Genomic DNA, 14,186 nt, shown 5'->3' on the forward strand with positions numbered 1-14,186 from the left:
GCGCCCCCCACAGTTTCTGAGTGGAACACCACTGTCGGAAACACAAATCCCAGGTCCGTCACAATTTGTCAGATTCAGATCCAAAAACTCATTACGTGATCACAATGTTATGTGTTTAAAACTTGAATAATGTAGTAAAAGTGTCTGTAATGCTGTGATCCTACCCTCTCACTGAAGTTATATAGTGCAGAAACAAGTGATGGGCAGAGTGGCTGAGACAGACATCACTCCCCCTGTTACAGGACACTGTGCCTGTACATGCTGTTATTTCAAGGTAAAAATGTGACATCTCTACGTCATTAGTAAACTGTGGTTTATTGTATACACGTAGCTGAAGCTCATACAGCCTAATACAACCAGTCCTGCAATAGAACCTACCATCATGAAGGTTATAGTAAGTTTTTGTTGAAACTGTTTTCATTTCAGTTATCATATGAAATGTCTTGCCTTTTTATCTGGGCCTTGAGTCTGTAATAAAGACCCTGAATTGAACTGAACTGATTGAGAGACGTGTTTAATCCGCTGTATGCTCATTTTGGAGTACACTGTTTCTGGTGCTTAGGTTCAGCTACACGACAGGAACACCTCTTTGTATAATTCAATTCTGTTTTACAGCAGCACCACAGGCGACCTCCTCCAAAATGACGATAAAGTTGAATCTGCACCTCTCGTTCCACGAAACCATTTAAGCGTCATGAAGGTAAGATATGTCACAGCACTGTTATAGACTGCATCAGTATCAGCAAGGTACACCTAACAACTGACAACTGAGTCAAAATTAGAGAATAAGTTCCTAAGTAAAAAGAGCCCACAACCCTCTCCCAGTACCGGACAAGGGCCCAGAAAGAGATTGGCCTTTGTCGCTTTTGTTTAAGAATATAACCCAGTTACTTACATGCACAAGACGTATCTCTTATCCCAAACCTTACTCCAAAATGTGCAGTATAATGGTCTCCAACGAGTCAACAGCCCCATGCAGCCCTCATCCAACTTCCACCAAAAATGATTATACTTACGCCTACTTTCATACATGCTCCTGGACTGGGCCCAGATCTTAAAGGGGTCCGGTTTTCTCTGGATGGTCCCGTCTGCTGGGGAGTCCTGGGGTGGCAGGCTTGGCAGGGGCTGAGAGGGGGGCGGGGGAGCAGCGCTCTCGCTGAGAGGGGGTGCCAGAGACGGATGCACGGGCGAGTCTGTGTGGATGCTCCGGTGGCTGGAAACGCTATGCTGGGAGCTGTTCTGACTGTCCTTTCTTGACAACTGCTGTTGGAGAAGCAGATCGATATCATTTAACAACTTAAAAGTCAGCTGTGTCGGCACACCTGTGAAAGTGGAGGATGAGCTGAGAACTGGCAGACAGGAAGAGACAAAAAGAAGCATGCTCAACAGTGGGAAGACGAGACGAATCGGGGTCGTGGTTTGTGAGAGGAGAAATGAGGTTTGAATGCAGAAGAATTCTGGATTAGAGCTCACAGAGATTAAAGATTGCTGCTCCTTGGGGTAAAAGGAAGCAGAATCTAAGAGTGTACAATGTCAACCATTGTTGTGTTGCTACCTTATAGAACACGAAGAATAATCAAGCTGATGTATTCAGACATTTATTTTAGCGTATAAAGACCTCAATGGTTTCGCATGATTAAGTCATTCAGCTGTGGGAGAAAAACCTTACAAGGGTACATTGCCTATTCCTTTTGTTTAACAGACTGGAATGTATTATCAAGGAACTGCATCCCCTGTTGCATATGGAAAGATTCACAGTGAATAATGCACTAGAGATGTTTCAAACCGAGGGAGGGTTTTACTGGTGAAGCCAGAAATGTAAAACTCCTCATAAATTGACCTCCTCATATCATGGCCACTTGAGCACTTGCTCAAGGGGTTTGAGGGGAGCGTTGCTTGAGCGCCACATACAGCCTTGAGGTCAAGCGCATGAACATTGCACGTGTAAGCAAAGATCCTTTCATTAACTTTCTTTACAGTTCCACCCTGTTTCAAACAGACAGCAGTGAAGAGAAAGGGTTACAGACAGAGCATGGGAAAGAAAAGGGAGATATTTTAAGACAGTAAGAGAAAATGACAGCAGTTCAGCCTCTTCACGTCACGTGAGCCCCCAGTACTTTGGAAGTGGTGGACAAAAATACACCAGGAGAGGGCGGAGGCAAGCGGCTTATCTGTTCTCAAATATCAAAGTGTTTGGCCTTCAAAGTGCAGCCATGCCTTCAATAAATTCGGACTCATTACTCTCTGAATGAGCCTCCCACACCTCTGCAATTCATGTTTATATTCATCAGCCTTGTTAGACTTAAAAGAAGCTTGACGCTTTAGCAAATATTAAGCCGGAGCTGTGGATCCAGCTGGAATGTACCAGCGTTATGAGCGTAACCTCACAGCGTTATGCGGGGAAGTGAAGATCAATGGATTCATATCATTAGTCACAAACGCAGGCAATGCTTGGTGCTAAAGTCAGATCTCAGGAGGAAAATCTTTTTTTTTGGTCACTTTTGGTCCATCAAACAAAATGGCGCCTCTGTTTGCCAAATAGGCAGCATTTATTTTAACTTGTTTTCTCTCTGTTTGATGCCCAAAAAAAGTCCAAAATCCTTTTCCCATTTCAAATGAAAACAAATCTCTTGTTCTTGATGGATCTATTAGATTTGACCTTCTGCAGTCATTGTGCTCTCCCTCAGTGCTCCGGGACTGGCCTAATACATTGGTTTCTCCTGCTCCAATAACTTATTAAGGAGACAGAAGAATCGAGGGAGGGAGGGAGGGAGGGAGGGTAGGGAGGGTAGGGAGGGGAGAGGGTCTGGGGCAATGAAAACAAATCCTCGCTGCTTCCTCAGATTGGGTCTGTCCTGCTCCGCCACTAGCAGGCCACACTATGAGCATCGTAGTGTTTTGTTTGACATAAACAGCCCAATACAACCAGACATTATGTTGAAACACCACGTATTAACTCTACTTTCACTCTCTTCTATTATCTGCTTTAAGAAGGCTATACCATCACCATTATCATCTAACACACTACATATCCAGCACCAATACCACCACACCTCATTCCCCCAAAACTTTCACCCCGTCTAAACGACATCACATACCCTCCTAGTGTAATCTCTGTATGGAGGAGCCAGCTCAAAATTATCCTGCAAAACAAAAAGATCAACAAACAGACACATTCAGTGAGACACAGTCATCATCAGAGTCCCTCTGGTAATGCAGCACATATCACAGGATGAGGCCGTTCCTCAGCTGTGATCATACATTCAACTCTCACTCTGCAAGCTTAGCACCCAGCGCGATGCGATCATCAGCGTGTTAGCAACCCAGCTCACGCTGTGCATCAAAGCCCACTTCGTCCCAGCCCCCGCCAGTGAGGAGGAGGAGGGGGACTGATGTAGAGCTACAGGGATCCACCCCCGCACAGCTCAGCATCCCATGTCTACAAACGGACCCACAACATCAGCACAAGTTATACCTTACAGAGGAGAGCTAGAGGTGAGGGGGGACAGAGTGAGCCAGATATCCCTCTGACAGATGCACCATGTGGATGGAGGACAGGAGAGTGAAGGATGGATGAGAAAGGAGAAAAACATACAAGAACAATTACTCACCAGTTTTGGGCTCTTCTTTGCGGGTGCCACCCCTGTGAAACCAGACAGAAAAGGGAAAAAGAAAAAAGGAGAAGGTTACCAGTGTACTTTTAGTATATTGTCCATGTTAAGCAAAAAAAGAAGATTAAAACGCAGACTCCAAAACAATGTGCTCATCTATCCCTCGTCTCCTTCTCCCTTCTCTCCTCTCTCTCCCTGCTTGGTTCTTTGCTCGCCCATCCGCGGCTGGCGTTTGAGGAGGGAGGAAGGGGAGGGGGGGTGCAGGCAGCGCGATCTATCTGCATCACTGCCGCGGCCAGCGCTTTGGCTTGACTGGTGCAGCGGAAGAGTGGGGCCAGCCCCGAGGGCTAACCCGGCGCTCACTAGACCCTGGCTACCCCAACGGCAGCACACGCGTGCCAACGAGCGGGCGTGTGTTTGAGGGAGTAAAGTGAGTTAAGAGGAGAGGACAGAATCCTGGAGAGCAACTAAGCCGGAGAATAAAGAGAGAGCAGAGAGGAGAAAAGCGAGCTGTGCTCTGGAGTTCCTGGCCGTAGCATTACCCATGGAGAAGGAGTCCAAGATACTGAACATTAAATTATAGGCAACCGTCAGTTCCCCTCTTACTGAGACCATCTTCCTGTGTCCGCTGAGTGCGGCGCTCCGCTGTCGAAGGCTCCAGCATCTATAGGCAGTTGCCGTGTCCTCCCCGTCTATCCCTTCCCTGCTGCCTTTTCCTTTTTTTCCCTTTCTCTCTCTCCCTCTCTCTCACCTCAGTGCACACTGTCCTCCCTCCCTTTTCTTCCCTCAGCATCATCACCCTCCTCTCCCTCCTTCCTCTCCCTCCCTCTTCCGCTTTCTCTCTCCTTTCCATCTCAGTCTCCCTCCCACCCCCACATGCTGGTAAACATTCATGCAGCTGCACACACACACAAACAAACACACACACACACACACACACACACACACACACACACACACACACACACACACACACCAACAACAACACAAAATACGGGCGTCAGGCGGCTTTGCGCTCCTGACACAAATGGAAGTGTGCTTAAGGTATGACAGACGGGCTTCTGCGTGAGTGAACAGTGACCAGAAATATCATCGCGGAAAAATCATTATCGTGGGCGAGCACACAAAGAAAAGACTGACAGATGACTAAAACGCTCGCACAGCCGGGATCTAGCCAGAGAAATTTGCTCTTTAAGCACATCCCTGCACATCCCCTCTACCCCCCCTTCCCTCCATCCATCCATCCATCCCTCCCCTCCCTCCATCCCTCGACTCGGCATGAAATAAACTGTTGTATGAAGTTATGGAAATGAGAGAGGGCGAAGGAATGTGTGAAACAAAGAGAGAACGCAGCGACTCGTGGTGTGTATTTACCTCCGTAATATTCAAGATTCAACAATGAGCGGAGGAGTAACCACACACACCTCTGGCAGGCGTTCGGGTGTGTAACACATGTAAAGCCTGAGTGAGACTAGGCGCCGTCTGATCTAAGAAAATGGGCCACTATTGTGTGTCAATCCTATGGGGAAAATGAGGGGATAAGATCTTGCTCTCTCTCGCTCTCTCTCTCTCACACACACACACTCACACACACACACACACACACACACACACACACACACAGGCTCATCTTCTTTATCTCTCCGACATCTGGGTTCATTCACAGCTGACAGCTCCAACTGTGTTGCGTCTGCAGCCTTTTTCCTCCTCCCTCCCCCCTCTCTCCCCTTTTCACCCCCTGTTTTTTTTCAATCAATGGGAATCATTCATTCAGGAGCGAATAACAACCCGCTAAATCAGAAGCAGATGCACGCTGTCAATCCCGAGGTACCCTCTCTGGGCTGAGCACGCTGTCAGTCAGTGTCAGGCCAATGTATGATTATCGTTCATCTATCCTCTGCAACTGGTTTGCTGCTGCTGTCTGTCAATGTCTCTCGGCTCGCTCTCTCTCCCTCTCCCTCTCCCAGATCACACATCACACACAAAACAGACACGCCCATTCGAGCAACAACCCGACTCAGGCTGATTCAGGTCTTTGTAATGCACCGAACTTCTGAAATCGATTGCGTCTTACTGTAAAAGCAATAAAAAAAACAAACCTACGTTAACTACGTTAATACCAAAATAAATAAGGATGCCACAGCTGTGGACGAGTCAACACCGCATTGGTAGGCGGGAGCGGTTCTGTGGGATTGTGTGTGTTTGAAGCTGCAAGATCAAAAGCTATTGTGGCTGTTTGGGCCAACCTCCAGTCCTAATTACATACAAGTAGGGAGGAAAGAGCGCTTTTGGACAGGTGGGCGATCCTTGGCTGGCCTGCGTGCTGACAGCCTGAGTGAGAGGGCGGCCCGCTACAGCCTCAGCAACTCCAGCTCTCGTATAATTGAGCCGGACCGCTGTGGGGCCCTCCAGGTTTTATTTCATTGAATTCTGCTTACTAAATTCTAAAACGCGTGGCAGAAAATGCATTCATAACAGTGAATTATGAAGGATCCACGAGGCTCTAAACATGTGCTTTTTATGATTAATGATAAATCAGCTGACTGCTATGAAGCCAAATGAAGCCAACATAATAGTAATAGCATCCAATTTATTTAAGGATTGCAGTGAAATGTTTTTATTGGACAGACAACCAGTCATCTTGTTTCACTGCCTCAGGCAAAATGCCACGAATTTCAGCAAACTGTGTGTTTCTGTGTGTGACAGCCCCACAGTGGGTTAAATTCCAACAGTTTGGGTGCATCAAGAAGATGCAAACACTGGAAATAAGGTGTGGTGGAACAAATGAAAGTATTGACACACAGAGTTAAAGACTGCCAGATGAATTCAGCAACAATTCCTCCCAAAGGAGCTCCGCTTTGGATTAAGACACATCATATCCCCCTCAACAGATAGGAACTGTTGTAACAACCTGGCAGCATAGCAGTCACTAAACGGAGGCCATTACTAAGCAGATTATGTTGTCTGTCCACAGTGCGCGGCGCGTGTGCATAAGCGTCGGTGGAATCTCGGCTCCGAGTGATGGCTTCCAACGGGCAGGTCCATCTGTCACCGTGGCGACAGCGCCTGGTGACCGTGGGGATCTGACAGACGGTCTCCAAGGAGTGAGAAGCTCACATCAGCTGCGTACATCGGCAGCGGGCAGGATGTGACAGCCCCGCAGAGTACAGCTTTATTTAGCTTCCTCTGTGTGTAAACATTGGAATTAAATGTGACAGAGTGGTCACACCAGTGCGGCTGAATAGGTAGCAAAGATGACCAGGGAGCGTGCGGATGCAAAAAAGCAGTTTTTCTTTCGGGGAAGGTGCCTTGTGATAAGAAATGGAAGCGAGGAGTGCTTTTTCCCCTGGAAGGGGTGAAATCCCCTCCTCCACCAAATGCACACATCCACCCAGAGGAGACCCCCAGCGCAGATTATCTGCAGAGCATTGTCATAGAAACAAAGGATGGTGCAGCGGTGGAGATTTACAATTCGCCGAATAGCTATGGAGGTGTGAAGAAATGGGGATGGGTGGGGGTTGGGAGGCTCACCTTGTCTCTTGAGCAACAAGCGGGTGATTCACCGGCTCAAGCCTCCAGCAGGCGGAGGTGAATCGTGGGCACCTAGCGGGCAGGCCGCCCCCCACCCCCCCACCCCTTACATCATTGCTTTCCAGGGCTGCACTGCTGTTCGTTATGGTGCCACTGGAACGTTCAGTCAGCAGATTTTTTAATGCGAAGTGGGCAAAAATACAGCGCTTCCTGCCCATACAGTGAATTGATTTCCTGCTTTGGTCTGTGCAGGGACCCATCATCAACGTTTATCTCCTTCTAATGGCTGTGTACAAGACTGTCCACATTATACCGGGCCTTATGAATGTGCATGCCAGTAACTGCCAGTTTGTTTATGTGGGTTATGCGAGTTCACGTAATTGTGTTTGGGCCCTATCAGTGTGTGTCCTCAAAGAACACTGATCCGTGGAGTGCTTTTTGACAGCAGGCATTTACAAGCTGTCGGTTCACTTGCCCAGCATTATGCCAATAAGAGCTATCTAGTGTGGCAACGATCCACTTGGTGTTTTTACCCTCTTTAAGCCACACATCCATGAAAAGACAAAGGAAAACAAACATTTCAACTGTCTGTCTTCAAGGGTACAATAAATCTCTTTCAGGCTGCACTTAAAGGCAATGAGGGGAGACGCGCACAAAGGTAAACAAGAGGAAACACACCCATTTGTTCTTTAACACTATGGATTCTTTGTAGCAACTGCTCCTAAGAGTTCTCAAAGTAGCCATGCAGATAATATGAGGTGTCAAACATGTCTTTAGGTTGTTTAGCTTCCCATTTAATCAAACAGGAAATAAGGACAATGACTATCAAATACATTGATATTTGCAAAATAGTCATCACATCTTGTCCGTGTTAGTCCCTCAACCTGCCATTTGTCCGTTCGCTGGCTATGTGAGAGAAGAGCGAAGGTCCATCTCTCACTCTGAGAGGAGAGGAGTGTGAGGCCTGATTGCCCAGCGGCAACTAATGTGTCACCGTTGATTGATGAGTCATGAAGTGGGGGGAGGTAGAGGAAAAGAGAGAGAGAGAGCGTGAGAGAGAGGCAGAGCGGAGCATCATGGGGGTTTCTGCGCCGCTCTTTTATCATCTCTCTGATCCTCTGACATCCTTCCATCCACAGCACTCCTCCTCTCCGTCCGCCCACTGCAGCTATCTCTCCTTCCATTTCCTGCACATGGCTACGAGCCGTTACAGCAGCCAAACACAAATTACCTTGTGTTCATTGCAGCACCTGCCAGGCCTTACAAACAGGTAAAAAAAAGAAAAGAAAAAGAGGAAGAAAAATAGAGTGGAACACGACTCCACATCCACGCTGAGACAAATGGGCTTCATTTTTCTATAGCTGACTAATGACACGAGCTGCTGGGCTGCTGAGAGAGGCTGTGTTGCACAAATTCTACAACCAAACAAGTTTTCGCTGACAAAAGGCTGTGGAGCAGGTGTATGCGTCCCTGTGGACCCTGTAACGTTTACACCTTTTTAAAGGGAACGGGGGAGAGGAAATTAAAGTCTGCACTACAGCAAGACATCGGGGGCTAAAATGAGTTATGCCAGAGCATCAGTGGGGGCAGGAGAAGACAGGCAGGGGGAAAATGAGCACATTAGAGCAGTGTAATTAGACAAATGAAAGAACGATGTATCACGAAACACAGGCCTGATTGAAGCAATAAATCATGCCTGTGTGCTCACAGGCAGTCCAAAATGACTGCAGAACCTTTTGTCCTGTGTGCTTAACCTATAAAGCACTCATAACCTGACATCTGACCTTTCTCTGTATGAGATTATTCAAAGCTAAGGTAGCTTTCTCAGATAAAGTTAATCAAATGAGCCTCACAGGTTCCCTCCACAACATTCAGCACACTAGCCCATGTGTGGCGTTTCACATTTTCACACAACCTGACTTGTGCACATGTGTTACTGCTAACGAGTGTGCGTCTGGTCCTCTGGGGCTGGCTCCCATCTTAATGTGGCAAGAGGGTGAGAATCTATGTACCGGCAGTGTGGGAAGAGAAACAGAAACTGGGGAATGGAGGGTTGGAGGAAGGGTGGATCTCCACCAATTAAGACCGCGCACGGGTCTTTCTGCTGCTGATCTATAATTGGATGCAAGGCTCTTCATGTGTAAGACCGACACTGATGCCTGTGTGTGTGTGTGTGTGTGTGTGTGTGTGTGTGTGTGTGTGTGTGTGTGTTTGCGTGTGCGCGTGCGCATGCACAAGCGGTGTTTGCTCAGTGAAGAAGAGATCCTTGACGGCTGGAAGGAGAGTGAGAGTAAAAGAGAGCACGAGAGGGAAAAAGATGTATGTGTATGATAAGCAAAGCTGACATCAGGACCCCAATTAGAGGCCAGCGTGCCTCGCCACTACTGGTGGAGTGAGCCGGAGTGAGAAAGCCGCGAAGAGAGTCAGAGCCGGAGAGTAATTAAGGCACCGTGTCTAGAACCTTGGTTTATGTTCTCATGAGTGCGACAGTGTGTGTAGGCATGTGTGTCAGCAACACATATAACTGGTAAATGATGCTGTGTTGAGGGGGCGATGACACATAAGATGTAAACAGATTCATTATTGGACATGACACAGTTAGTTCGATAAAACATTTAAAGGAAAAAAAAGGGGGGCATGAAAGGATTCAGGGGCAGATATTAGGATTGACAGCTTTCGGTTCTCTTCTACAGACACATTTCGATTGGAATCAACAAAATGATACAAAATAGTTGGAGGTTTGATACCCGGTGTAGGAGAAAAAAAATGAGTCGATACACTGGACTAGTCCAATTTGTTCTTTGGCTGACTAATTGCTGACTGTGTTTTGATGTTAGAGCCATTAGGCTCTTCATCAGAAAAGTTCTTTGTAAAACACACAGTAGGCAGCACTTGGTGCTTAAATGTGCAAATGGCTAAAGTGCAATCATCAGACTCTGGTTCTATTAATTATTTTTTATTCATCATGAGCATCAGCGTGAAGCATCAGAACAGCGGGTCCTGCTATAATATGCTAAATTGTGCCACAATTTCAATTCTAAATCAAAAGTCGATGGAACACACTTAATATGGAACATTCACTGAAAAATCAATGGTATAATGATCCATCGCTCTGGAGAGATATATCTATTTAATGATCAATGATCCAATGTGATCCATGCAAAGTAAAAACATTGATCTATATTGTTATTTTTAAGATGTGCCTTTACTTTGAGCTCACTTGGCACTTCTGTGTCCATCCACGTGCACCTCCTTCCTAAACATTCAAATAATGCTGGTGCCAGGTAGATAATGGCAAGCAGCCAATAACAAGAGAATGAGGATATTTACACCCCTCTCAGGAATAAATCAACTGTGTGGAAACACTTGGGGCTTGCCAACTTGTTGCTCTCGCTTATTTATTTTATGTGTGGTTTTTCTATGTCCAAAAGCATAAAAGAAAGCAACGGCAGCTTCTTCTGTGACTGTGTTTAATGGGCATATAATGTCGTCTTTATCGATCGCAGGCCCCTGTATTGAATCAAATCGGATCATGGCAGACTTCATAACAGTGGCAAATATCACAACATGATCCAACGAATGGTTAGAATATGGTATCATGACGGATGTTTTGATCTTTCCCAATCATTGTCATCAGGCCATGAAAAATAAAAAATAAATCATGATCTAAAGTTAACACCACCCCAATAACCCTATAATACATTTAGGATTAAACTGGATTTCATATTTGGTTCCTGTGTTTGCCTTTCTGCCTGCTGGCATCCTTTGTACCAAACCTTAACTAGGATCAATCCATTAAAGGTGTTGAGTGATTTTGCTTCAATTAAACCACTTCAAATGCATGATGATTATCCATACTTTTGTCTTTGAGATCAGTGCTCTTGGTTCTAGCACAGTCATTTCTGTCTGTCAGTGGCACTCAAAGCCTGTCACTGCTTTTTATACAATCCCAGCTGCCTTATTGACAGCCCATTATGCCCCTGATGAGACAATATCACTTCATGAGCTTGTGCACGCTCGCACAATGAAGAAATGCAACTCATTAGCGAAAGCCAGCGAGAGGGAGGGGAGCGGTTTGGTCTGTGGAAGTTTGAAGTGTCAAGAAGCGAGGCAAAGAGAGAGAGTGACAACATGGAGCGAGCCGGAGATACAAATTGAGACAGAGTCACACATGTAGATAACACGACAGAAAGAAACGGGCTCACTGCGAGACTACAATGTGACTCGGCCGCCATTCATCTGACCAATTTCCCTTGACAGTTCTGAGCACTTAACCCCACAGAGGAGATAAACTCTACGTGTGCACACAGACACAAAAACCTTTTAGTTACTTGAATTAATAAGCCCCAAAGCAAGCTATGGACAGTCTGACAGAGAAAATAGTCCAATTACTTGTATCACACAGTGCGTTTAGAGCTCTGGAGGTCTGCGAGTCTGAGGGGGATTGGAGGGGAAAATACCGAAATTCAATCATTTCAGTTTTATTCTCCATTCACAGTTGCTTTGTTTCCATTTAGTGCTTCTGTGCGACAGTGATTTTCAATCAGAAACCACGGCAAAAGTTGGGTGGCACACGTTGAATGGCAGTACTCACATCATGGTGCACTGTTTTTCGTAGCATTGACATAACTTAACTAACGCTGAAAATGTATTTTAACATTACAAAATGTCCCTGACTGATTTAGCTCATATCAAGCAGGACGGTCATGTGGGTGGCTAAAGGCCCATGAGAACAATCGGTGGCTTCTTTAAAGCGACTGACTTTGACACTAAAAGCCTAAAATAAACCTGACATGTTGTCAGCAACCATAAACAGCAGACAGAAACAGAGAGGAGAGAAAAAGAAACTGGGCAGAGAAGCCGAGTATGAGAAGGGAAGGATAAAAAGAAGGAAAATATTCAGACCTGAGTTTCTCACTGTTCTTTACATAGCCCTCCCATCTTTCACCTTTCCTCCTCTCTCCACCTTTTTTCCATTTCAAGGCAGCTGTAATGTTCTGACAGTCAATGCTTTTCAGTATAAAAACCTCACTCTCCTTTCTCTACTTTACTTTCAGCGTCCCTCTACGGCTGTTTCTCTCCTTCCATACCATAATCATCCCTCTACCTCGTCTTTCTTTGCGATCTCCTTTTTGCTTCCAACCTCCATTTACATGAATAAATAAATATATGTGTCAATAAAAGAGCCTGAACAGCCTGTAAGGCAGAGGCCCATTAGTTTTTGTCAACAGCACCGAGCAGCTTCATGGGAAAGGTTTGTTTTGTTTCGTAATACTTCAACATATGGGCACATAAATCAGTAACCGCCACATAACTCCACACCTGTTATGCATCTTCCTCCTCTCCATCTGCAATCATCAGTCACAACATGAATGACACATTTACAAAGACGACAGACGAGCCTCCACTCACCTCTCTGCACCAGCATGGTGACCTCACTGCCTTTGGGACACTTGCTGAGCAGGTCGACCACCTGGTTGTGTGACATGCTCTGCACGTTTCTCTTGTTCACCTCCACGATGATGTCGCCCTCCTTGAGGCCGCGGCAGCGCGGGTAGTCCACGATCTGTTTCACCCTCTGGCCTCCCCCTCCGGGACTGTCGGCGATGGTGAAGCCGAAGCCCTTGTCTCCTTTCTCCATGTGTACAGTGATGAGCTCTGGTTGTGTTGCGATTGATGAGGCCAGGGTGACCACGTCGCTGGGGTAGCCGTGCTGGGAGGAGGTGTCGGAGGCCATGTCTGCCGAGGGGCTTTGTGGCCGGGGGAGGCCATTGAGGGGTGCCCCGCCGTTGGTCGAGCCGTTGTTGTTGTTCTGACTGCCGTGGCTAGATGGCGAGTCGTAGCTGTTGGTGGCCTCCTGGCCGTTTACAATGATGGGCTCTTTGTTGTCGAGAATGGCCACTGAGGTAACCAGGCTGGTGTTGGGGTCATCGGGGTCAAAGGGCAGTGGGTAGCCACGGCACAGCTCCAAGTTGACCATGGAGCCAATTGGGATGGACTGGAAGATCTTCACAACTTGGGCATGCGTGTAGCCTAGCACACATGTGTCGTTGACGCTCACAATGACGTCACCTTAGGGTGGAGAAGAGGGAAGAGTCAAGTTTGTTCTGTATGAAAGGAAGTCACCTGTCAGCTACGTTTTAGCTTCCTTAATTAAAGCAGAGATTTCAATCTTTTTCATTTTTCTCCTGTCCTTCAGTGTTTTAAATAATCCGTAGTCCCGCCTTTACAAGACTTCTTGACATCACACTGTGTCATCATGTCATTGTTAAAGCATGTGAAGCATTCAAAAATCCAACTCAAGCAATATTCAAAAGCAGTATTCCTTCTTTGTTATCTTCGATATCATAGTGCACCAACCTGTCTCCATTTTGCCGTCAAGGGCAGCGGGTCCATCTAAGACCAGGCTCTTGATCTGAAGGAACTCGTCCGGCTCGTCGCCTCCAACAACAGTGAAACCAAACCCTCGGCGACTCTTTTTCAGCTTGGTATTGATGAAGGTCCCCTTGAGTTCAGATCGGTTCCGAGTAAAGAAAGGCTTCCCTCCTGTACACAAAAACACAGATGTTTCGATTTAGTTAATTCTGATACAGCAGTGCAGACTGAATTAAGCAGCTTTGAGTTCTGTTTGCGTGTCAACAAAAATGGTAAAAACGGCCCTCCGCCTGGGGATATACTGAATCTGGGCTTCAGTAAAAAGCTTTAACTCACGAGCACAATAACATTAACACTTAATCAATAATCCAAACACACAGCTAACCTTAATGAGTGTAATGGCTACAGGCCACCGTTTCTGGTCTGACGACACAACATGAATCAAAACAGACTCATTATAATAAACAGACTAATTAGTCTAAAAGAGAATCGGAAGGACAAGTGAGGTAATCCCCAACGTGGAATCATCAATCATACAATCCAAACAAGGGCCTTGAGCCTGGGACTGAAGGTGAGTCTGTGGGCAGTAACAGGCAACTATGCTGGTTACAGCTGCATATGATGCTTACATAGGATCTTCAACTGATTCTGTACTGGCTACACTGATTA

General features: G+C 46.4%; 1 protein-coding gene across 10 annotated transcripts in view; it reads right to left on the reverse strand.

Moving 5' to 3' along the window:
- magi1b (membrane associated guanylate kinase, WW and PDZ domain containing 1b) overlaps positions 1-14,186 on the reverse strand; it is a 140,694-nt gene that overhangs the window by 20,293 nt on the left and 106,215 nt on the right. For 6 of the 10 annotated variants that reach the window (XM_030419434.1, XM_030419435.1, XM_030419432.1 and 3 more), the window contains exons 11-15: positions 13,503-13,688; positions 12,555-13,214; positions 3,612-3,643; positions 3,099-3,143; positions 1,017-1,260 (exon numbers count right to left, since the gene is read on the reverse strand). In XM_030419434.1, the coding sequence (XP_030275294.1) occupies positions 1,017-1,260; positions 3,099-3,143; positions 3,612-3,643; positions 12,555-13,214; positions 13,503-13,688 (1,167 nt within the window). Of the gene's footprint in view, positions 1-1,016; positions 1,264-3,098; positions 3,144-3,611; positions 3,644-12,554; positions 13,215-13,502; positions 13,689-14,186 lie in introns of all 10 variants that reach the window. The other 4 variants (XM_030419436.1, XM_030419441.1, XM_030419433.1 and 1 more) reach the window with 3 other exon arrangements.

This window comes from Sparus aurata, chromosome 6 (assembly GCF_900880675.1).
Source record: "Sparus aurata chromosome 6, fSpaAur1.1, whole genome shotgun sequence".
Lineage (NCBI taxonomy): Eukaryota > Metazoa > Chordata > Actinopteri > Spariformes > Sparidae > Sparus > Sparus aurata.